The sequence below is a fragment of the Lissotriton vulgaris genome, chromosome 3_1 (genome assembly GCF_964263255.1).
Source record: "Lissotriton vulgaris chromosome 3_1, aLisVul1.2, whole genome shotgun sequence".
Lineage (NCBI taxonomy): Eukaryota > Metazoa > Chordata > Amphibia > Caudata > Salamandridae > Lissotriton > Lissotriton vulgaris.
The window spans coordinates 1,535,601,526-1,535,625,386 of NC_141689.1; the positions used below are offsets into that span (position 1 = coordinate 1,535,601,526).

The 23,861-nt window shown below is 45.2% G+C and overlaps 1 protein-coding gene across 1 annotated transcript in view; it reads left to right on the forward strand.

Moving 5' to 3' along the window:
* TBCK (TBC1 domain containing kinase) overlaps positions 1–23,861 on the forward strand; it is a 1,513,148-nt gene that overhangs the window by 322,966 nt on the left and 1,166,321 nt on the right. Inside the window, exon 4 of the mRNA XM_086962029.1 lies at positions 10,194–10,308. Within this exon, the coding sequence (XP_086818155.1) occupies positions 10,194–10,308 (115 nt within the window). The remainder of the gene's footprint in view (positions 1–10,193; positions 10,309–23,861) is intronic.

Here is a 23,861-nt window from a genome sequence, read left to right on the forward strand (position 1 = left end):
CAGGAGGCAGGGAGAGAGAGCTAGATAACAGGAGGAATTCCGTTTTGGAGGGATTGAGAATGAGTTGGTGAACTAACATCCAGTTGTGAATAGAGTTGAGTAGTGATAGATCATGAGAGGAAGACACCTTGAAGTAGATTTGGGTGTCATCCGCATAGAGATGGTAGAGGATTCCAGATTTGCTAATGGTTCCAGATAGAGATTAAACAGAGGGGGAGCAAGGATAGAACCTTGAGGGACACCTTGACCAACCACCAGTAGAGACGAGAGACTGTTCGCAATCTTGATCATTTAGGATCTGTCCAAGAGGAATGAGGCAAACCATTTGAGTACTGTGCCTTCCACGCCCATTCTCTGTTGAAGAGTTTTTAAGGAGGCTGTTGTGATTAACAGTGTCAAAGGCTGTAGAGAGGTCAATTAGAATCAGAAGGCACGATTCCCCCGAATCGAGAATATGCAGCGCATCATCGATCACTCGCAGCAGGGCTGTTTCAGTGCTGCAATTTTGAATAAAGCCAGACAAGCAGTGTCGGTTCAGAGGGTAGGGGACAGGGGCAGGCTAAACATCCGAATGTTAGAGGGGTGGGAGGGACGGGGGCATCCACAACGGAATGCGAGAAGGGGTGGAGGGCCAGGGCAGACAACATCGGAATGTGGGAGGGTGTAGGAGAGAAGAGACAAGCAACAACGGAATGTGGCAGGAGTTTGGAGGAGCAGGGAAGCAACAACAGTGAAATGTGGCAGGTGGTGAGAGGAGCGGGGCAAGTAACAACAGAATGCTGGAGGGTAGGGAGAGGGACATGCAACTACGGAATGTAGAAAGGTGTTGAAGACAAGGGTGTGTGTAAGTAGTAGCTTGGGATGTGGTGGGGGGGGTTGCCCCGCAAACAAATGCACTCCTATAGAGTGCTGCAACTTAAGTTACACCAGCAGTGGAAGCATACTGGGAGGCAAAAGAAAGTAGTTCTTGGTTCTTTCACCAGGGAAGGGACAAACGCATGAAGAGGAAGTAATGCCGCCATACGCTGAGCAATGAGAAGGAAGGAAAAGAGAGTTAAGATGAAGCCATTCAATGGTAAGGAGTGGGCAGGCTCTTAATCCCCTTTAAGCTAATGAAAATTCTTGCCTGTGAAAGCGCATGGACTGTGTCAGGTGAGACCTAAACAATGCCCCTAAATTATAATCCACTAGAAACTGCATACTTTTAATGAAAGGCAATACCTTGTTGCACCTGTTTACTCATTAGAAACACAGCTGATAATCCCTTTTGCCCTTGGTTTGCGGCTGGATCTGCAATTCCGAACAAGAGAATCTTGAGGATAAATGCTCAAGAAAAATGTTGACGGATGTCCTGGAAATGGGGGACGTCTTTTGGCCCAAAAATGGGCCATTACAACCTCAATTAATAAAGCAGCTATTGCTCTTCTGTGTCGGCCATGCAGGTTTTGGTACCACCGTTATTGAACATTCCCTTACTTCTCTCTTCAAATTAGTGCTATTGTGTTTTCATATTCTTTCAATAGCTGTGTGTTTTCTGTATAGAACTAAGCTGTTGACTTCAATAAGCAAATCAAACGGCACTGATACAAACCTGGTCAATAGACCACATTGCTGCTATATTTTGCTTTTACCCAGCCTGACTATTTTGATTCTCTCTCTGTTGAGAAACGATATTTTTTTCTCTCAAAATATGTGAAATAGCATATATGCTAGCGAAAGTCTTTCACTATCACCCTCCCTAAAACCTTGATGACAGCAGCATCTTTTAATTTCACTTTTTAACAGATTTCGGAACCACCCTTTCCAGTACTCTTAATTTTTTTCCATTCATTTTTATGTCGAGACCTGCGTAGGCTGCGCTTGCGCAGTCGCAGGGAGAGATCTTATGTTTACAGTTTGGGGGCTTGAACCCGCCCCTCTTCTCCATTGGCTGGCTTCCTAAATGGAGGCCAGCCATTGGAGGAGAGGGACGTCACTCAGTTCAAGCCCCGTCTTTTTGGGATTCGGGGGTGTGTTTTTAACTTTCTTTCTGTTTTCTTTCTCTCCTCTTCCCATTGGCTGGAATTTTACCTTCCAGCCAATGGGAAGGGGAGAGAATGAAAACCACGCCCCGAATCCGAAAATGACAGGGCTTTCTCCGAGGCATTCCTGCTAATGCCTCGGAAAAAGATGGTGGTGTTTTGGTGCTTTTCGCACTCTACACACAGTACCAGTACCAGAACGTCATGACCAAGCATCTTGCAAGTAACTTGGCAGATTTTAAGGAATGGCCGAAACGGTGCCCCTTTATTTAACACTCGCGGTAACTGCACCCCACAGCCCCAGAGAGGAGCTATAAAAACCCCGCGCTGAGTGGTGAGGAGTAGCGCTTACCTCGGCAGGACGCAGGGCGAGGTGCTTCGGTCGTTGTGTAGGGCCAAGGTAATGCGGCCGGTGACGCCAGCAGGGCCGAAATGAAGGGAATGTGGTAGGCCGAGATAAGTGACACTTTCGGCACAGGTTGCCTAGCTCTAGCGCCCCCAACCCCTGCGTAAAGAGCAGCGGGTGAAAGGCCGCTAGGGAGTTTAAACACGAAGACTGGCAACTGGCCACACCCTGCCCCCACCCCTGGAAGCCAAAAGATGGAGACACGGCGTCCTACGCAAAGAAACCGGGCAGCAGGGGCTGGAGCAGGAACCGAACCTGCCTCGAAAGGAAGCAGCTGATTCACAGCCTGCTGCTTGCCAGAGAGAGGCCCGACCATGCCAATTCAACACATTATTTTTGAAAAGCTTAAGCAAACGTTCTCCGTCGAAAAACTCCACCACATGCAACATGCGTAACTTCCATCAACCCTGTCACGCGTGGCACCATAAATTCCCTCTGGTTTTTCACATAACAAAATGTTGCACTCTGGGACTTGTAGTATGGGTTTTACAATGTTGCTCACAAATCCCGGCATGCAAGGTCTAAAGGTGTTGAACTTGACACAGGACACTTTGTGCGCTGTGAAAAGGAAGCTACGATTTACCACCCTGCAGTCAAACTCTTCACACAGTCCTTGTTTTTCTTGCCCTCTGTTCTCTCGTTTTTTTCTTGCCCTCTGTTCAGGGCCGGACTGGCCATAGCGGGCACTGGACAATCCCCCGGTGCGCCGCATGGGTGGGGGCAGGTTTTGGGCCCCTGGGGGGCGATTTTGTTACAGGGCCGTTTTTGCAGCAAAATCGGCCCTGTAACAAAATCGGCCGAATGCCGACCCTGGCATAAAGATCGGCGGCACTCCCAACTGCCCCCCCTCCCCCCTGGGAATAGGGGGGCTGCCGAGCACTTTCCAGGGCCGGTTTTGGTTCCCAGTCCAGCCCTGCCTCTGTTCCCTCGTTTTTCTTGTTTTTTTCTTTTCTCAAGTTGTGATGTAAATTGCCGAAATCTTTTTCCCTTTTTAAGAGTGACCCGAACTTAACCGGAAATAATCGAAAAGCAGGCCCGGACTGGCCGTTGCAGGCACCGGGCAATCCCCCGGTGGGCCGCAGGGGTGGGGGCTGGTTTGGGGCCCCTGGGGGCCGTTTTTGTTACAGGGCCGTTTTTGCAGCATAGCTGAAAAACAGCCCTGTAACAAAATCGGCCGAAAACCGGCCCTGGCAGAGAGCGCGGCCGCCCCCCCTCCCCCCGGGAGGTGGGGAGGGGGGGCAGGCCGAGCACTTTGCCAGGGCCGGTTTTGGTTCCCAGTCCGGCCCTGTCGAAAAGACTCAGTAACCGACATGTGCCGGAAATAGCCGAAGTGGGCCGAGGTCTCGAAAGTTGCCGAAGTCTGTGTGTGTGTGTGTGTGGGGGGGGGCCGTGGTAGCAACAGGAGCGTGTGCTCGAGCTGCAGGGGAGTGCACGAGCCTGGTCGCGCGCCGGCGGTGGAGGGCGGAGCTCGCGGACACCTGTGGGAGCGGCGCGCAGAGGCCGGCAGTGATGGCCGCGGTGAGAGGGAGGTGGCACCGCCATGAGGGACTGAATCAGGGCCCGTATTGCAACCCTTGCACCGGAGACCCGCTCAGGGTCTACCGCAAACATGACGTCTGCTAGGACTCCGCTGGCCACCATGAGCGAGAAGGATACCCCTGAGCAGGTGAGCTGGGCGCGAGATTGACTTCCGGGCAGGAAAGGGTACACCTTCCAACCTGCCCTCTCCCCCTTGTGCTCTCTGCCTCTTTCTGTACCTTAGTCCCGAGGAACCTTATGGTTGTTAGTCTTCCTTCAAATCCCGGGCTTCGACCAGTCCTGTATCATAATGTAAATCTATTATGTTGACGTAGGTTATGGATGTTATTGTCCATTCCACCCACCATTCTGTTTGGTTTTACTTAGCTGCTTACATCTTCATTTGTTAACCTCCATTTACACTATATTTTAAATGCGAAACCTCTTTAAACATGTTTCTCGTCAGCCAACCTTCATGCATTTTTCCTTTTGAGAACCCTCTCGTGTTTCTTTCTCATCAGTCACCACTAGTGGTGTACCTACCTGCCTCTTCAGACCTCCTCCCTTGACAATGGTATCACTATTTGCTGATATTAGGATGGTACAAACTGAATCACAGATAAACAGTGTGTGTGTGGGGGGCTCTGTGTGTGTGTGGGGTGCTCTGTGTGTGGGGGGGGGGCTCTGTATGTGTGTGTGGGGGCTCTGTGTGTGTCACACACACACAGAGCCCCCCACCCACAGTGTGTGGGGGGCTCTGTGTGTGTGTGTGGGGGGGGCTCTGTGTGTGTGTGCGGGTGGGACTCTGTGTGTGTGTGCGGGTGGGGCTCTGTGTGTGTGTGTGGGAGGGCTCTGTGTGTGTGGGAGGGCTGTGTGTGTGGGGGGGGGCTCTGTGTGTGTGGGGGGCTCTGTGTGTGTGGGGGGGCTCTGTGTGTGTGAGGGGCGCTCTGTGTGTGTGTGTGGGGGGCGCTCTGTGTGTGTGTGTGGGGGGCGCTCTGTGTGTGTGGGGGGCTCTGTGTGTGTGGGGGGCCCTGTGTGTGTGGGGGGCGCTCTGTGTGTGTGGGGGGGCTCTGTGTGTGTGGGGGGGGCTCTGTGTGTGTGGGGGGGCTCTGTGTGTGGGGGAGGCTCTATGTGTGGGGGATGCTCTGTGTGTGTGTGTGGGGGGGGGCTCTGTGTGTGGGTGTGTGTGTGAGTGCAAATGCAATAGGTCTCGCATTTGCGAGAGATTAAGCTATTGACATTGTAAATGACAATGCCATTTATTTATCTGTTTTCAAAACCAACACATAAATAAACATTTTGTCATTTACAATGCCAATAGCTCTAACTTTGGCAAAGGCGAGACCGTTACATTGTAAATGCTTGTTATTTTTTAGGTATGGCCCTGAGACCGTTTTAGCTGTCCCCCCCCCCCCCCCCTCATTTAACCAACAAAATTAATAAACAAGAAATATGCATATAAGATACTTAAAGGCCTTTGGTCAATACTCTTTATCCATTGATCTGTACAGCTGCCATTCTCTTTTTGATTCCGCCTAACACAGCATGGGGCGATGGTAAACTCACTTTATTTACTGGTGTTGTGCACTGTGATTGACGAACTTTTCGTGACCACTTGTATGTATCTACCTAAAAAGAAGTGCACTTCAATGCCCGGGTTGGTGTGCCAATACTTTGCTTGCTACTACAATTTTCTTCCGTTCTTTATCCTGCTTTAGTTTTGTAATAGTCATCCATGTGTTTTTAAACTATGTTTTCAGAGTACTGTAATTCAAAGCCCTGAGTGCCTTTTCATTGCGCCAATAACAGTCCTAATTTCTTGTGATGTGCATTAACACTAAACTTTTATAAACGACCGATATCTGTGGTGCAGTACCTCAGGGCTATGTGTTTTCTAATATCCTAGGCACCATCCATGGCATCTTTACAATCTATTACATCATAAATATATAGTTCATATAATGTGTTTATGTTCAAGGGAAGAAAGTCGCAACATCAATCAAAAATATGGCTAAAAAAAGCTTCTGTCATCGAGTGTACTGGATTAGTGTTACATTTCAGACGCTGAGGGAACGACCTAATCTCCAAATTGAGCCCACTTTCCTATCTTCTGGAGGCCCTTGTATTATGTTAGATTTGTTTTCATTGAGTTTTAGGCCACCCTTCATCTCACCCTGCACCTCATTAGTTGCCACTACTTCTCATATACTTTGTCGCATGCTCTTCTTTTGTTCCCCATACTGCGTGTAGTCTCTGTGTTGAGACCTTTTAGACGGATTTTCTGTGCCCACACTTCTACCTGAAAAGCAATTGTTCACGAGGGGTATGTCCTGGGCCCTCTCGGAACCGTTTATCTGAAATGACAGTGCCTTCAAAGGCTTGCATGCTAATATGATAAAGGTTAGAATAGGATGGTGAAATAAGTGTGCCTAAGAATCCTCTTAATTCTTTTTTTATGCGTTTTGGTTGCTTTTATGACGCCTCGGTTCTTGAAAGAACCTCGTGCAATGTTGTTTCCTCTGCTAGTATCTTAATGCAGCTTCTCTGGTCCCTTTCAAATCCTGCTCTGCTTGCACATGACTCTATGTACCTCTGGGAGATAGAGGGCAGTTTGTATTGAAAGGACCAAATCAAAATTGTCAACAGTGTGGAGTGAGGTTCCTGCAAGTTCCCAGTAGCCTGTGTCTGACTCTTGTAGATGGTTGTCCCGGAGTCTAAAGTATTGTTACGAAAACTGTTAGTTTCTTCGATACACCTATGATTGTGCACAATTCCTACTCCCAAAATACTACTTAGCTTCTACTTGCGGCTGGTGGGAATCATCTAAGAATTCTCCCTGGAGGGATGCTCTTGTCTGACTGTGCCTCCAACTTTACCAAGCGCTTGAGAAGAATAGCAGAACACAGAAAATATGTGCTTAATTTTATATTGAATATTCGTGGGACAGATCCAGCCAAAACGTGCTAAGTATGAGTCTGATGAATCTACAGAATTGTCATGCTTTTAACTGTGAAACTATAGCAAAATGAAATTATCTTTTTTAATCTGTGCTTTTATGATTTTCAAGTTTGTAAAATCGAATAAAGCTGAATTTGATTTGAAGTCTGATGAATCTTCTGAGTCGTCATCAAGCATCTGAGTACAATTCTACCTAAACTAAAAGCTTTTTTTCTTGTGTAGTCTGTGGTACTCGATTTCAAGGGATCAGGACATGATATGTGACCACAGCTTTTTGAGCAGTTATTGTATAGTGAACGTTTGTTACGTTCTCAAGTCTGGGAGTTTTTGGAGCACGTTCATTTGGACTTGCCTCACAAGCACTACTCCATTTCGAGTCTGGATATGTTTTGGGAGAACCTACTGCGCCATGGATGAAATCAGTTCAGTTGAGAGAAGCCAGCTGCATGGGTGGAAGCCAATTCAGCTAAGCATGGTCTCCAATGCGAGAAGTTGCTCCACAACACATGAACCTCTTCAGAGACAGAGTGCAGGGCAAATGTACTTGACGTAGGAGGGTACTGTTTTTGTGGGTTACTTAAAACTACCAGAAACTGCATGTTCTCTAACGTTGTACCTCACAACGTTGATAACATTTTTAAAACATGTAACATCGAGGACCTTGGTAACTTTAAAGAATTCTGTTCGCTCTCTTTTTAATCTCTCTGGATCAGCTTAATACTTAGATATGATTTGCAGAATTAAGACAGCGCCATTTGTAGGTTTCTAGTGGTTCACTTTATTAGAAGACTACTACATGTTTCTGCTTTTAGAAGACCATTTTGGAGGAACTTTAATAACAGTGGCCAGATAGTTTTTCCTTTCAAGTATTTACATTTGTATTCTTCAGTTGCGTATTGAATAAGACTGTTCTGTTTATTGACCTCTACCCGTATGCTGTGTAGCTGTATGGACCATAACGTTTTGGCAGTAAGAAAGATGTCAGCTGATGAATATATATGTTTTGTTTCCCATCTGCCACATTTGTGGCTTCTTTGATGACACTGGAACATTGGTTCTAAACGTATATATGTGTAGAAGAATAAAGCAAAATCCTGATGAGCTCAAGACAGTCACAGAGAGGAAATCTTGCTTTTTGGCTAGTGTACAACAGTCATGTGTGACATATTTACTACACATGTATCATGAACGTCATTGTTCTTGGCATATGACATTTTGGTGCATAGATTATGTTTATGCAGAGTCCAATGACGATGTAGGGCAACCTAGCTGGGTTTTCTCTGACTACAACCAACTGGTAAGCAACCTAGCTATTCATATCTGCTTACCAAAGTCTTGTAAAACTTGATTCTTCTCAAACTATTCTCCCAGAAGGATATTTAAATGTTGTGATGCATTCTGGGATACTGCAGAGTTGGTTGGAGGTACTAAGGCATAGCTCATTTATACTAATTTGGGTGGAGCACAGTGATAGTACATGAATGTTGATGGTGATGTAAAAGACACACAATTGATGGACGTGATGCAGAACAAATCAAAACATTCACCCCGTCAGGAGATCTGGGTTAAATCCATCATTCTTTTGCTCAACATGCCACCCCAGTTTAGACCTGGCCATATGCTAATCAGACTTGACCCTGTGCCTCATGGGAACAGTCCAGCCCGAACTGCCAAGCCAGGTCCTCCTTGGACCAGAAACAAGCATCCTAGGACTTTTGGGGTTTCACCCCTCTTCAGCCAGGATAGCTTGATTCCAGTGGAGTGAGCCCAGGACCCACGTCTGGGCATACCTGGTGCACTTAGGGCGAGAAAGCTAAAGACACACAATTGATGGACGGAATGCAGAACAAATCAAAACATTCACCCCCAGTCCAGAAATCTGGGTTAAATCCATCATTCTCTTGCTCATCATGCCACCCCCAGTTTAGAACTGGCCATATGCAAATCAGTCGTGACCCTGTGCCTCATGGGAACAGTCCAGCCCGAACTGCCAAGCCATGTCCTCCTTGGACCGGAAACATGCATCCTAGGACCGATGTCGGGCTTTCACCCTCTTCACCCAGGATAGCTTGATTCCAGTGGCACAGTGAGCCCAGGACCCACGCCTGGGCATACCTGGCGCACTGGACATACCTAGTGCACTTGGGGGAAGAAACATTCACCCCCAGTCAAGAGATCTGGGTTAAATCCATCATTCTTTTTCTCACCATCGCACCCTAGTTTAGACCTGGCTATATGCAAATCAGTCTTGAGCCTGTGCCTCATGGGAACAGTATAGCCCGAACTGTCAAGCCAGGTCCTCCCTGGAACGGACACAAGCATCCTAGGACTGGTTTCAGAGTTTCACACCTCTTCAGCCAGGATAGCTTGATTCCAGTGGCACAGTGAGCCCAGGACCCACGTCTGGGCATACCTGGCGCACTTGGGGCGAGAAAGCAAAAGACACACAATTGATGGACGGAATACAGAACAAATCAAAACATTCACCCCCAGTCAAGAGCTCTGGGTTAAATCCATCATTCTTTTGCTCACCATGCCACCCCCAGTTTACACCTGGCCATCTGCAAATCAATCTTAACCCTGTGCCTCATGGGAACAGTCCAGCCCAAACTGCCAAGTATCCTAGGACCGGTTTCGGAGTTTCACCCCTCTTCAGCCAGGATAGTTTGATTCCAGTGGCACAGTGAGCCCAGGACCCACGCCTGGGCATACCTGGTGCACTTAGGGCGAGAAAGCAAAAGACACACAATTGATGGATGGAATGCAGAACAAATCAAAACATTCAACCCCAGTCAAGAGATCTGGGTTAAATCCATCATTCTTTTGCTCACCATGCCACCCCAGTTTTGACCTGGCCATATGCAAATCCGTCTTGACCCTGTGCCTCATGGGAACAGTCCAACCCGAACTGCCAATGGTTATGTTACAGAGGCCAGTGCAATAATATTTCATACATTTTTATTCAAATAAACCAGTGCAGCAACCCACCTTCCTTAATATAGTGAATTTGTGTTTGGTGTTTTAATGTTCTTTCTTTTATTGTATCAAATTTACATATAATTTGTTACCATACATTTTAGCGTGGATTCGAGTGTTTTCAGTGTATTGACATAGTCTCTGTATCTTGGAACATTTTTAGATGAATAAGAGCCTATTGTGTTTCAGAATTGAGTTTGTCTACTGAAAATAACCAAAGCAGATATACCCAATGAATTATCAAGCCTACACATGAGTCACTTTATTCTTCATACTGAAACTTGTGCTTTTTGCCTTCCTTTTGTTTTCCTCAGTGGGCTGAAGATCCTACAGATTGCGTTTGAGGTCCTGCAAGGCCTAGACTACATGAACAAGCATGGAATGGTCCACAGAGCTTTGGCCCCTCACAATATCCGACTGAAGGAAGAGGTAATGTATAGAGGGTGTTGGGAATATGTTTTAATGTTAATAATATAATGATGCATACCGAAATTCCTTTCTTATTTCATAAAGTAGCTTGCTCTAGGTCTTTTGCCAATAACTTAACTGCATTTATGTTTGCGTCCCATTTTAACTTGGTGGGATAATATCGTCTACCTTTGTGAAACTTTACTCCGAGAAAATATTTGTATCTGTGACTTGGTTATGCATTTTTGACAGGTATCCTGTCATGCTTTCTTGTCACTGATTGTTGGTGTGCTCAAAGTAAATTAGCGTCTACACAGAAATTGTTTAGCCCATGCCTACAGTGTCCGCCAACTAATGGTAAATCATTAGAAATGCACATGTGCACTGGTCCATAAACCACTCTTATGTGACCACAAACTACTGATGGGAGTGTAATAAGTGCCCTGTGGCCGCCCACCCTCAGGATGAAGATGATCTCCCTTCCGGTTCACCCCAAACACATATTTATAGATGTAAAGCACTTATTAAAACTTAGTTTAGGGGGCGTGGCCAAGCTGAACTACAATATGGCTGCCTAATCTGTCGGCTCCGCCGACCGAGCAAACATCCGCCGAATACAGACATGCCAACCCTCCCGATTCAGGCGTGAGACTACCGATTTCAAGGGTAGTCTCCCGCCTCCCGATTCCTGCGAGCAAAAACCCGATTCCTCTGGGTTTCAGCTGACAGGGCTCGGTATTGTGTTAAGTGCCAATTCTTCAGTCAGAGTGGCTTTCAGTTGCTCTAGAAGGGGTGAAAAACCAACAAAGCGTCATTAACAAAGGAATGGTCTTTTAAAGACCTGTGAAGTATTTGGGCGGGGGGGGGGTGGAGGGGGCTGTGTGTGTGCACAGGAAGCTGTTTTAGCCCGGGCTGTCACACAGGGGGAGGGGGGTCGGGGGGGGGGGAGCATGCACTGCCAGGCCGGTCCACAACACTTGCATCACCCTCTCTCTGCCTGCCATTGCGCTCCATGCGTCTAAAAGGTATGAAAAAAACGTGCATTTGTATTTCAAATGTCCGATCCTGCAGCAGCCACTTCCAAAGCCCATACATTCCAGTAACCCGATTCAAGGACCTATTCTCCCGATTTTTTTTTTTTGAATCTCCCTCTTTGCTCTTCTGAAATGTTGGCATGTATGCGAATATCTGTCAGAAACTGCTTTATCTGGGGCTCTAACAACGCAATTTTAAAATCGGAAGGGCTGCTGCACATTTTGATACCTTCCACAGCCAGAACGGAGGTACTGAATGGAAACGGCGAGATCTGCGCCATCGGACCGGATCTGACCAGAGGCACGGCCGCACGGCCTGTCGGCTGAAAGTATCACCAGCGGTGCTCACCCATCGGCGCAACCACCTCTGGCACAGGGTTGGGGCGCGCCTATGATCAGCACCCCTCCGAGTCCTGCGGGACGACCCAGACCGCAACTGCCGTCATCTGATTACCACTGGCACTCCGGGTGATAAAAGGACGGAGAGCGGAGTGAGGATCCTGTAGGTTGCAATTACGGAACACCACCATCAGCATTGACACCAGCATTGGCCTCCACCGAAGCGGTCATAACGCCTGGAATGCCTGGAAGGGGGCATCGGCCGGGAGTGAGGAGCATTGCCCGACCCACAGCCAGATCACTAAAAGGCCTTAATGTGACCATGCACTAACGAAACCACAGGGCAGGGACCCTAGCGCCGCCGTGCTGCAAGAACCGTTGCGCGGCCGCACGTTTGCCTCAACTGCCCCAGAACGTGAGCGGGTGAGGTACTGAGGCTGCTTTTTGACCTGTGGAGCACCAGACGAGGGGCTCGCTACACCTGGACGCTGCTGCGACCCCCCCGCGACTGCCTGGGAACACCGCATTGCCGTCCCGTCCTAACGCCTGCAAAAAGTCGCCGTGCAGGAGAGCACAGATTACCGTCGTGAAGCACCTGTGGTGTGGATCCCCCTCTCAACATTGATTCCAAAGCCCTGTCAAGGTGCGTTCTTGGTGCGGATGTGCTAAACACCTGCTAACACCCTGGTGTTGGGGAGGGTCACAGGTGTGTGTATTGCGCAGAAAAGTGGACTTTGGCGATCCTACTGCTGATTGTCACACGCGGTGGGTGGCACCAACTGCAAGTAAGCACTTTCGAGGTATCTGTATGCAACATGGCGAGGGCCGCAGCTTGAAGGCAGCTCTTCAGGCCATATTGACGAAGTATGCATGGGAAGGAGTCCCTGGCGCTAGCCCCAAAGGGGGATCAACTGCACCCGACAAACCTGAGACCAGTGGAAAACAGAAGGAACAAAGGCTACAGGATATTCTTGACGCCATCACCGCTGTCCGAACGTCATTGGAGTCGCTTATTGATACAGTGTCCGCTGAAGTGTTCCTCATTAGAGAAGATATACGCTCAATAAACTCGCGATCGAAAGACGTCGAAATCAAGGCTACCTCCCTGGTTGAAGGCACGTCAGTGCTGCAGAGAAAGATGGAAGAGCTGCAAACACACGCTGCAAAACTTGACCTGCAGTTGGATTACTATGAAGGATGCTCCAGACAACGAGCGGAGCAGCCATTGGCAAATCTATTTGTGGAAGAGCTGATCACTACTTACCTACCCAAAAGACCACTTCTTGCTAGGATCTTCAACGTCTGCGACAGGGATGCAAATGGCAGCAGACACGGTGTCAGTAGCGTTTTCATTGGTCACAGCGCTTAGTAATGTAACAAACTCCTTCTTCATCATCCCCTCGACGTTCTCCTCTCTTAGTTATCTTACATTTTTATACCAGAGTGATGGGTACTATGACTAGACAGAAACTCACTTTGCTTTCATGGAAAGGGAATGGGCTGGGGGACAGGATAAAGAGAGGAGCGGTTCTTCAATTTCTGAAAAGACACTTACCGGATGTTGTGTTCCTGCAGGAGACCCACTTGTTGAGCAACGGCTGTAGGGCCCTGTCATGCTGGGGTTTTCAGCTGGCTGCTCACTCCGCTTTTGGCTCTGGTTCCCGGGGGGTGGGTATTCTAGTTTCCAAATCCTTCCCCTTAACTATTTATACGGTCCACACGGACCCATTGGGTAGATTCGTAGCACTGTCTGGGACGTGGGAGGGAGCCACCCATAATTTGGTCTCAGTCTACACTCCCCACAGACCTTTATTGATCTCGGCGACCCTCTACTGGATCTGCCGGACAGGCGTTTATTGATTGGGGGGGGGACTTTAACTCCGTTGTCTCAGACTCCCTGGACCGCTGGCCTCAGAAAGACCTGCCACTATCCCGTAAACTGATCCACTGTTTTTAGGGTGCAATGGGACTGGTTGATGTCTGGAGGTGCCTGCATCCCGGGAATCTCCAATACATGTATCTCTCGGGTCCCATGTTACCATGTCACGCATTGATTTTGTGCTCACACTCACACACTGTCAACCATATACGACACATGGCCAGTGTAATTTCGGGCCACTCTCCCGTTCTGTGTAGGCTGGAGAGGAAGGGGAGCCCTCGGTCGGCCGTGTGGCGCCGATCAACTCGTGGTATCTCATGACCTCTCCATCAGGGACAAGGTTCTGACTGAATCGGACCTGTATTTTCAGGAAAACCTAGGATCAGTCACCTCAGCCATCTCACTGTGGAAAGCCTATAAGACTGTCGTGCGGGGTGGGAATTTTGGGGCAAATCGCTGGACAACACAAAGAGAGGGCTGCCGCTATGACGCGTCTAGAGGATGAGATCCTAGAACTGGAATGCACAGTCACATCACATGACTGAGGCAGTACGCCAATAGCTCTGCATTAAAACCAAGGAGCTCTCGGACCTAGCCACAGACGCGGCTAAGGCGCAATATCGGGCTACCCTCAGCAGGATTTTTGATGTAGACGATAAAGCAGGCAATTTGTTGGCCTGGCTAGATCGCAGAGATGGGGCACGGCGCGTCGTGGTTGAAATGGTCACTGATTCGCAATCCCGAATGACCCCTCCGCAAGACATTGGGCATGAATTTGGTAGATATTACCAACCCCAGTACACCTCCAGCACGACCTACTCCGAGGAAGAGGCTTCTTCCCTCCTATGTGATATTCGGATGCCAGTTGTTACTGAGGAGGAGAGTTTTGACCTGGACTGAGATATTACAGTAACCGAAGTGGAGTAGGCCATCCAGGATCTGCGCAGGGGAAAGCGTTGGTCCCCAACGGGATTCCTGTACAATTATTTAAGCTAATGGCTGGTGTGACTGCCCCTTTTATCGCGGCCATGTATCGTGAAAGTAAAGAGCTGGGAATTCTTCCCGAAGACCACAGGCTGGCCAATATCATTGTCATCCACAAATCGGGTAAACCCTCTGACTTGTGTTCCTCATACAGGTCCATTTTGCTTCTTAACTACGAGGTCAAGATCCTTGCAAAAGTCCTGGCCACGCGTCTGTTACAATCTGATACACCCGGATCAGAACGGGTTTATGCCGGCAAGAAATACATCTCTTAACCTTCGCTGACTACATGCAGTACTTTACAGGGCAGACATGATTAGAGAGGATGCCGTGGTGGTATCCTTAGACGCCGCAGCGGCCTTTGACCCCATTGAGTGGCCCTACATGTTTGCGGTGCTCCACAAAATAGGACTTGGCCCGGAATTTATTAAATGGGTGCGTATCCTATATTGTCACCCGTTGGCGAAGGTGGTTGTAAACAATCGGAAACCCCTGTCTTTTCTCTTGGTAGGGGCACCCGGCTTGGCCCTGGAACCTCTTGCAGCATGGATCCAGCAGGACTCCATCATTCGGGCCTTAACTGGACATATGGGTGGGAATCATTCTCTTTGTATGCAGACGATATCCTGCTCTATCTCATCTCCCCGGCGGCGGCCCTCAATGTAGTTATATTTGGTAGGTTTGCAGGCTACAGGGTCAACTGGTCCAAATTGGTGCTTTATGTTCTTAGTGAGCGAAGACCTCGTCTTCCCTGGGGTTGCCAGCTGATGGAGGCTGGTGACGGCTTCAAATATCTGGGAATCTGAGTATCTAAAGATCTGTTGCGATTTTATGACACCCACCTTCGGCCACCATTAACGCATCTCAAATCTAATGTCCAACATTGGAAATCGCTCCCCTTGACCCTCTTGGGACGGGCAGCCCTATTCAAGATGATGTCCCTCCCCCGTCTCCTGTATGTGTTACAAAATACACCCCTTCCGGTCGCGTCGTCCTATTTAAAGGAACTTGAGGGCACAGTGCGGGATCTGTTATGGGAGGGTAAACGCCCCCGCATAGCCACACACAACCTCACACTGGTGTGGTTCGATGGGGGCATTGGACTCCCAGACATGAGAAGATACTACTGGGCCTAGCAGCTTGCTGCCATTAACCAAAGCACCTATAGATGGCACGATGACCTGGGATTTCAGATCGACCGATGGCTCCTCTCCGGGGTGGGGGGTGGGAGAGGGGGGTGTGTGAGGGCGCACTGTATACAAAGTCACAGAAAGTTGGTTTGACCGGCCCAACTAAATACACCGTGCAAATATGGACGGACACTACTAAAAGCTTGGGTTGGGAGGGCAAGCTCACTCTGGCACTGTGACCAGGTGGGGCGGCTGTCGCGATCATTGGGTTACGACAAATGGGATACCATCGGTATTTCCAGAATAAAGGACCTTTGGAAATTGGGGACTGTCATACCCTTCTCTCAATAAAGTCAAGAGTTCAAAATGGCCAGCTCTGAACAGTTCCGATACTTCCAAATTAGGCACGCACTGCTTGCAGCTCTCCCTGCGAGACGGCCCTCCCTGATTCCTCCCCTCTGGAGGATAGGATCCTAGATGGTGATCTGCCAGAAAAAAACCATATCCCTTATATACAAGAACCTTATCAATAACATGACCGATCCCCTAACACGCTTAAGAGGTAAATGGGACCACAACGTTGCCGGCTTGGAGGATGAGGAGTGGAGAGCTGCAGTGGCTTCTCCCCGCGAAGTTGCCATCTCCTCCAGACTCCGACTGGTTCAGCTAAAAATCCTCCGCAGGACGTATTTGTCAGGACCCTCGCTGGTTCATATGGGATACACCCAAGATAGTGCCGGGCACGGCAATGCTGGCAGGAGGGCACCTTCATCCATACACTCTGGAAATGTATTACGATTCAGAAATTCTGGGAAGAGGTAGTACTAATGATGGAGGAAGTATTGGGGCACCAGGTACAATGTAACATCAAATTGATTTTATTGAACATATGGGACCCCACTGACCTTATGGCTAAGGAGGGGATCTGGGTCACTTTGGGTTTCATGGTGGCCAAGCGGAATATCGCACGATTGTGGAGTGCTTCGACCTCACTGTGTATTGCGGATTGGGCCAGAGACATGGATTGGTGTATGGTGACAGAGATAACTATTTATGTTTCCAGGGGGTGCCCGAAGGAGTGGTCGCACATATGGGGGCCTTGGAACACTTCCCGGGGGGAGATATGTGTGCCGCCGAGGAGCCACAGTTGATAATGTGGGATAATGTGGTATTCTCGAAGTCAATCTTGCCACACTGTGGTAATGGGGTTCTTCATGACTTAAAACTCTGTGTGCTATTGATTACATATGAAATGCTGGGTCCATATTGTTTACATGGCAATTTTTCAATAAAAAGTTTTATAAAACTTAGTTTAGTTAATACTAAGGAAAACATTAAGCTTTAGTTGCAAGTACCTATTTCACTGCATGGTAGGATATTTTCTCTAGGAATATTACTTTTGGTCGTTCATTTTTTATCTGTTACCTCCTCCTTCTGCCAACATCCTTTTTTAAGGAACAAAAAGCTTGCTGCAGACTTTTTTTTCTTTAGTATTGTGACTTAACTTTGACATTTTCTGGCCTTGATCGGCATCCGGAAAGAGGCTGCTGAAGGCATGAAAATGCCATCTCTGGTTGCACACAACTTCTTATTGGAACAGTAGCTGATGAGATGAAGCTTACCCTTGTGCAATATAAGAAACAAATTCCTATGATGTGTGAAAGTGGTCCTGTTTTGCATTTCCACTGAAGGTTTATCTTGTGCGGTGAGAGTTATACAGTTTGAAGTAAGAGAGGTGGTTAATTTTTTTTATTTATTAATGCTAAAATGTTGAGGTATTTTTGTCACTTGCCTCTTTGAGCTTAATTGCTTTAATTTGCAAAGAGGTAACCAAATTAGAGTTTTTAGAAATTAATCAAACTATTGGGAATTAAGGTTCTGCTATGAGGGACAAATCTGGTTTGGATATATAGTATTAGTGTGTAAACATATATTTTCCTTGCACGCAGAAGATACCCATCCTGCACAAATATAACATAGACCTTTTATAGATGAAGCACGGTACAACAAAAAACAAGTTGTAAACAGATGTATGTGGAGAGCTCTATCAGTTGCGGTGGCGGTCAAGCTGACTCAAGTATATTCCTTAACCATTAGCTCTATATTGACTATTTAAGATCTATCCCTAGACTGCAACTAACTGGCTAATTCAGTGTTTTTGTTGTTTAATTAAAATCATGCAAGTTGGACTTGGCCCTTTTTGCAGGGTTATCCCCAACCTTTTTGCATTCATTCCTCCTATTTTTTTGGTACTGTTGGTTTTAAGACTCTGGGCACTTTACCAGTGCTAACCAGTGCTAAGGTACATACGCTCTCTGTCTAAATTGTACTGATGATTGGTTTATCCATGATTGGCATATTTGATTTACTAGTAGGTCCCTAGTAAAGTGCACTATATGTGCCCAGGGCCTTTAAATCAAATGCTTCAAGTTGACCTGCAGCTCTGATTGTGCCACCCACATGAGTAGCCCTGCTAACCTGTCTCAGGCCTGCCACTTCAGTGTCTGTGTGTGTAGTATTAAACTGCCATTTCTACCTGGCAAGTGCATCCATTTGCCAGGCCCAAACCTTCCCTTTTGCTACAAGTAAGTCGTCCCTAAGGTACGCCCAAGGTAGCCCCGTGCCATGGGTAGGGTGCAGTGTGTTTAAAAGGTAAGACATGTACTGTTGTGTTTTACTTGTCCTAATAGTGAAATAGTGCTAATTTCGATTTTCACTATTGCAAGGACTATATCTCCCATAGGGTAACATGGGAATTGCCTTGAAATATCTTTTAAGTGTCTTTTAACATTGGGAGCAGAGAGAAATTTGGAGTTTGGGGTCTTTAAACTCACAATTTACAAATACATCTTTATGTGAAGTTGAGTTTTAAGTTGTGTTTGAAAATGCCACTTTCAGAAAGTGGACATTTCCTTAGTTAACCATTCTGTGCCTTTACCTATCCGTAGAGTACACGTTTGGGTGGACTGACAGTTGGGCTCTTGTACATTCACTCTAGACAGTAACACAAAGGGAGCTGAGGGGTGCCTTGCATATCCTGATGGCAAATTCTGATATCCCATCTCCAGGCTGTTGGGCCTTCCTGAGCTGAAGTGGTGGAGGAATTGTTACTGACACCTAAATAGGTCTGTGCCTGTCCTCACACAAAGCCGGCTCCACCCCACCTCCCTCGTGAATCACTGACGGTCGATGGTCAGAATATAGACGTACAGAAATATAGACGCAAGAATATCGAAGGCAAAAATATCGACATCCTATCTACAACATGGTAAGTACAAAAATATCGAAAATAAAATATCGATGTTAAAAATATTAAAAATATAGTTTTTTTGTTAAAAAAATATGTAAAATAAATTAAATAATACTTATAAATAAAATATGCATAGTTAAAAATATTGAATGTTTAAAATTAATAAGTAATACATATATAATAAAACATTAATTAAACATATACATCACATATATAATATATATACTTAATAATCATGTTTAATATTTATTTTAATAACTTATAATGTATTAAAAAATATAAATTACAAAACCATCTATACACATAAAACAATAACCTAAATAAAAACGAAATAATTATGTTTAATGAATTAAAACAATTACATTTACTTTCAATATTCTTAAAATTAATTATATACTACATTATCTAAAATAATACAAGAATATTAAATAGCTAAAGAAATAAAACTACTATTCAAACTCCAAAAAAAACTACAGTAAGGAAAATGTTGGCTAGCGTAGGGCTTATAATTACTATTCCCACTCAAGAAAGTGCAACAGTAGGGAAAGTGTTGGATAGCATAGGGATAAAATTTACTATTCCCACTCCAAAGAGTGCAACAGTAGAGCAAATGTTGGATAGCGTAGGGGTAAAAATTACTATTCCGACTCCAGAAAGTGGAAAACTAGGGAAAGTGTTGGATAGCGTAGGGGTAAAAATTAGTATTCCAACTCCAGAGAGTGCAACAATAGGGAAAATGTTGGATAGCGTAGGGGTAAAAATGACTATTCCCACTCCATAGAGTGGAACAGTAGGGAAAGTGTTGGATAGCGTAGGGGTAAAAACTACTATTCCAACTCCAGAGTGGAACAGTAGGGAAAGTGTTGGATAGCGTAGAAGTTAAATATAACATACTTATAAATAATTGTTGTATTCAAAATAATAATGATTTAATTTTTAAATCACTCTAAATTATTTACAAATACCCATTAATAACTAATAAAAAACATAATTACCATTGAATCATCAATTAACAATAAATTAATACAAAATACTCATAAATATTAAATATTAATTACCAAATCATAAATATTAAATATTAATTACCAAATAATAAATATTGAACAATAACTTTTTATAACAAAAAACATTAATTGTTAGAAAGTGATTAACAACTTAAAAATATTGAACAATCAAATGATTTTTTATACCAAAAAATTATATTTATTAAACATTCATTAATAATGACTTTTTATTATACTAATTAAAAATATCAAATATGTAATGACTAATTATTGATAAATCAACAATAAATTAATTTTCATAACCAAAACATAATGTAAAATATTTACCAATTAGTAATGTCCAATAAATTAAGTATCAATACCCAACAATAAATGTAATAATTACTTCATTAGATTTCATTACTTCCAGCACTATTCCCCTATAAAGGCACATTACAATCCAATAATAAAATAATACACCTAGCATAATTATCAATTAATCAATTAATAAAAGTTAATTACCAATGTATAACAATTAATTACCAATTAATAAAAAATAAATACCAATCAAAATAAATTAATTACAGATTAAATATTTTTATTTCCAATTATTAATTCCGTCACGGCCCGCTCGGTACGCCTGCGTGGCGCGGATTCCGCGCCTGCGCTGAGCGTTCTATTGAGCTGGTGGGACCGTGACGGAACCGCTCCGTCATGAGCACAGCGCAACCGAGGCTGGTGACGGAGCGGTTCCGTCACCAGCATGGGCACGCAGCGCGGCCCCCCCACCCCCTTAGCACTGCGGCCGAATAGCCGCTGCAGTGAAGGGGTTAAATACATAATAAAATACATAACAATAATATAAATATTGATATTAGTAACATCGAAATTAGTAACATCTATATATTTGATATCAATATTACTAACTTCGATATTACTTACATCGATCTAAAACAAATCGATATTACTTACCTTAGAGTTGATATTCTGCCCATCGATATTCTTAACCTCGATATTCTGTACCAGGAAGAGCTGGATGCTGTAGAGGCACTGCACTCTGCCTGTTGCTTTGTTGCGCTGGCCTGCTACTTGCTGCTTCTGTCCTGGGAGTGAAAGGACTATACTTTGCTTTCTGTATCCTGCTTTCCAAGGTTCTTCAGGAACTTGTGTGTGCTTGTCTCCTATGAAGAAGTTTCAGGGCCATGAAAAACTTTATCTACCAGCACCTGGGCTCTACTGAGAGCTCTGTCCTGTCAATTGGTGCCAACTCTAGTGCTGGGTTCTTGGTGCTACAAGGACGGAAATCCACGCTTTGACTCCCAGCTCCTGTTTTCATAGATGCACCGCTGAAGAATTAGACGCAAAGCCGCTGCGAGCACTGAAGCATGGTTCCGTCTTGACGCAACATTCGCAACTTACAACCCAGGTCCCAGCTTCCCATCGCAGCACGTCAGAAGAACCGCTGCAGCGTGATGTTCGAGCACCACATCATCGATATCCGTGATGCATCGCTCCAATTACAACGCTTCGCCTGCTTCATCGCTGTGGAGTAGATGCAACGTGACTTGTTTTTGGACGCATTGCTGATGCATTGTTCCTGGGCACCATTTTCTTCATCAACACTGCACCTCAGTAAGGAACCGACGCTTCATGCTGTGAACAACACATCACCTCCCCTGTGGCAGTAAGGAACCAACGCATTACCGCTGCAGCCTAACCGTGAGGAACCAAAGCATAACCTCCCCTGCACAGTAAGGAACTGACTCATCACCGACTCTTTCTACGCATCACCTGCCCTGCAGCCTGCGTAGTCTTTGTTTTTAACGCATCTGAGGTACTTTGCCCCAGCCAAGCACTTCATTGTTTTCAAGGAACTACAATTTAATTTAATCTTTTAAAATTAACATCTTGACTTGTGTATGTTGGATTTTTGTCGTTTTGGTCTTGTTTTATTCAGATAAATATTGGCAAATTTTCTAAACTGGGTTGGGACTCATTTTTTAGTATTTTCATTGTGTTACTGTGTGTGTATGTACAAATGCTTTCCACATTACCTCGGAGATAAGCCTGACTGCTCTGCCAAGCTTCCAAGGGGGTGAACAGGGGTTATCTTAGCTGTGTGACTCCCTTGCCCTGACTTAAGTGAGGGTCCATATTTGGTCAGGGTGCAAACTGCTACCAACTAGAGACACCATTTCTAACAATACAATATAGGACACTAAGTACAGACCTTTTTAAGACAATTAAAACAAACAATATAGGTAAAAATTATGGCTAGCAGTCATTTAGTGTTTTTCAGGTAATTTTTTTTGTAACCGATGCAAAGCGATTCAGAGCCACATTCATATATTTTACACAACAGTATCACTAGGTACATGCAGTATGGCCTTTCAACTACTGGAGCTGGTGTGATTTTCATCCAACAAATGTCTTTCAGACCTAGACAAATTACATAAATCAGAGTTACTCTGCCAGTATGACACAGCTGCAGCAATGATTTATAGACCCTAAGTTCTAATATAGCCTGTGAAACCAACCGGAAACGAATACCTTTATCTCTTGCTGCTTCTTACTTGAGAAATGTGGGGATTGATAGTGAATGACATAGTTACATAGCTATCTGAGGCCTATTTTGAGAACTGTCTTTCCCCAAAATCCACCTATTCTTAAATTCTAGGGAGTTTTGACTAAAAGATATGCTTGTGGTGGAAAGGCCGTCACCAATTAGGACAGAGTGCACTATAAACTAAAATCAGGAAGCGTAAGTGATTTTTTCCGAGTTGAGTGCTCACAGAGGTAACACTGAACACTTTTAGCACCTTCCACTTAGATTTTAAATAAGTTAGGTGATACTTATAACCCCCTTTTTCTTCCGTCCATATGCCCAAATAGCTTTCTTTCACAAGTCTTGCGAAGTGGAACTCATCTATACCATTTAAACCTCCTCCACACTTTGTCCATAAACTGCTACTCCAGCTTCTTCTAATGTATTGCCACTTTATGGTTAATATTATACTCATGCAACCGTGTAAGAAGACCTGAAGACAGTTGTGGTACGATCTAGAATGATAGTGTCATCAGCTTCTTGTAGTGTTTGAATATGAAGATAAACTTACTTTGCCAGAAAGGACCAAGGCGGCCCAAGCTCCAGCTCGCATGCCTGTCATATGGAAAATAAACAACAGGAGTGCCAAAATGCACCCTTGTTTTATGCCCCTGTTGATATAGATTCTGCCAGAAAAATGGGTATTTCTGCCCAATTTTACCTGCATCAACTGTGTAGTAAATGTATTCTCATTAACAGTAGGTGGGCAATTCCCCACAGTTAGACTTTCTGCCAAAGACGACCATTGTCAACCCTTCCGAAAGCAGTTTTTAGTTTTATAAATTGCAGCTTTGATTGACAGGCTGCCGGACCTTGGTGTACTAATAATGCAAAAGCCCGGATGTTACCTGATGTACTACTGTTGGGCTTAAAGCCAGTTTATAAAATGGGATTAGGCTGTTAAGAGAGGCTCACTCCTTAAATTCATCTAACAATGGTCTGGGCCAAAATTTAGCCGATGAATCGAACAGCATCTTTACCCTGTGATTGGATGACAAATTACTATCACCCTTTTTATATATTGGCTACAATTAAGAACCTTTTTATGAGTTCGGGATTCATTCATAATCCATACAAAGTCTATATAAAAGCAATAAGACATCTACAGATATTAAGGGCCGTTCTTAAAGACCATTTATGGAATGCTGTTGGATCCTGGCGCTCAATCTGATCTAGAATGTGCAGTTACCCTGACAATCTCTGAATGCATTATTTTAATCTCATCCATCTTTAAATTGACAACCTACTATGAGCCAATATCGACATCAAAATACAGTGTCAGTCACTTGTTCTCTAAGAACAACTTGCGACCCAGTTGGGATCATATGCATCCTCTTGAATACCAAACCTCTATAATTCTTTAGGGCTTC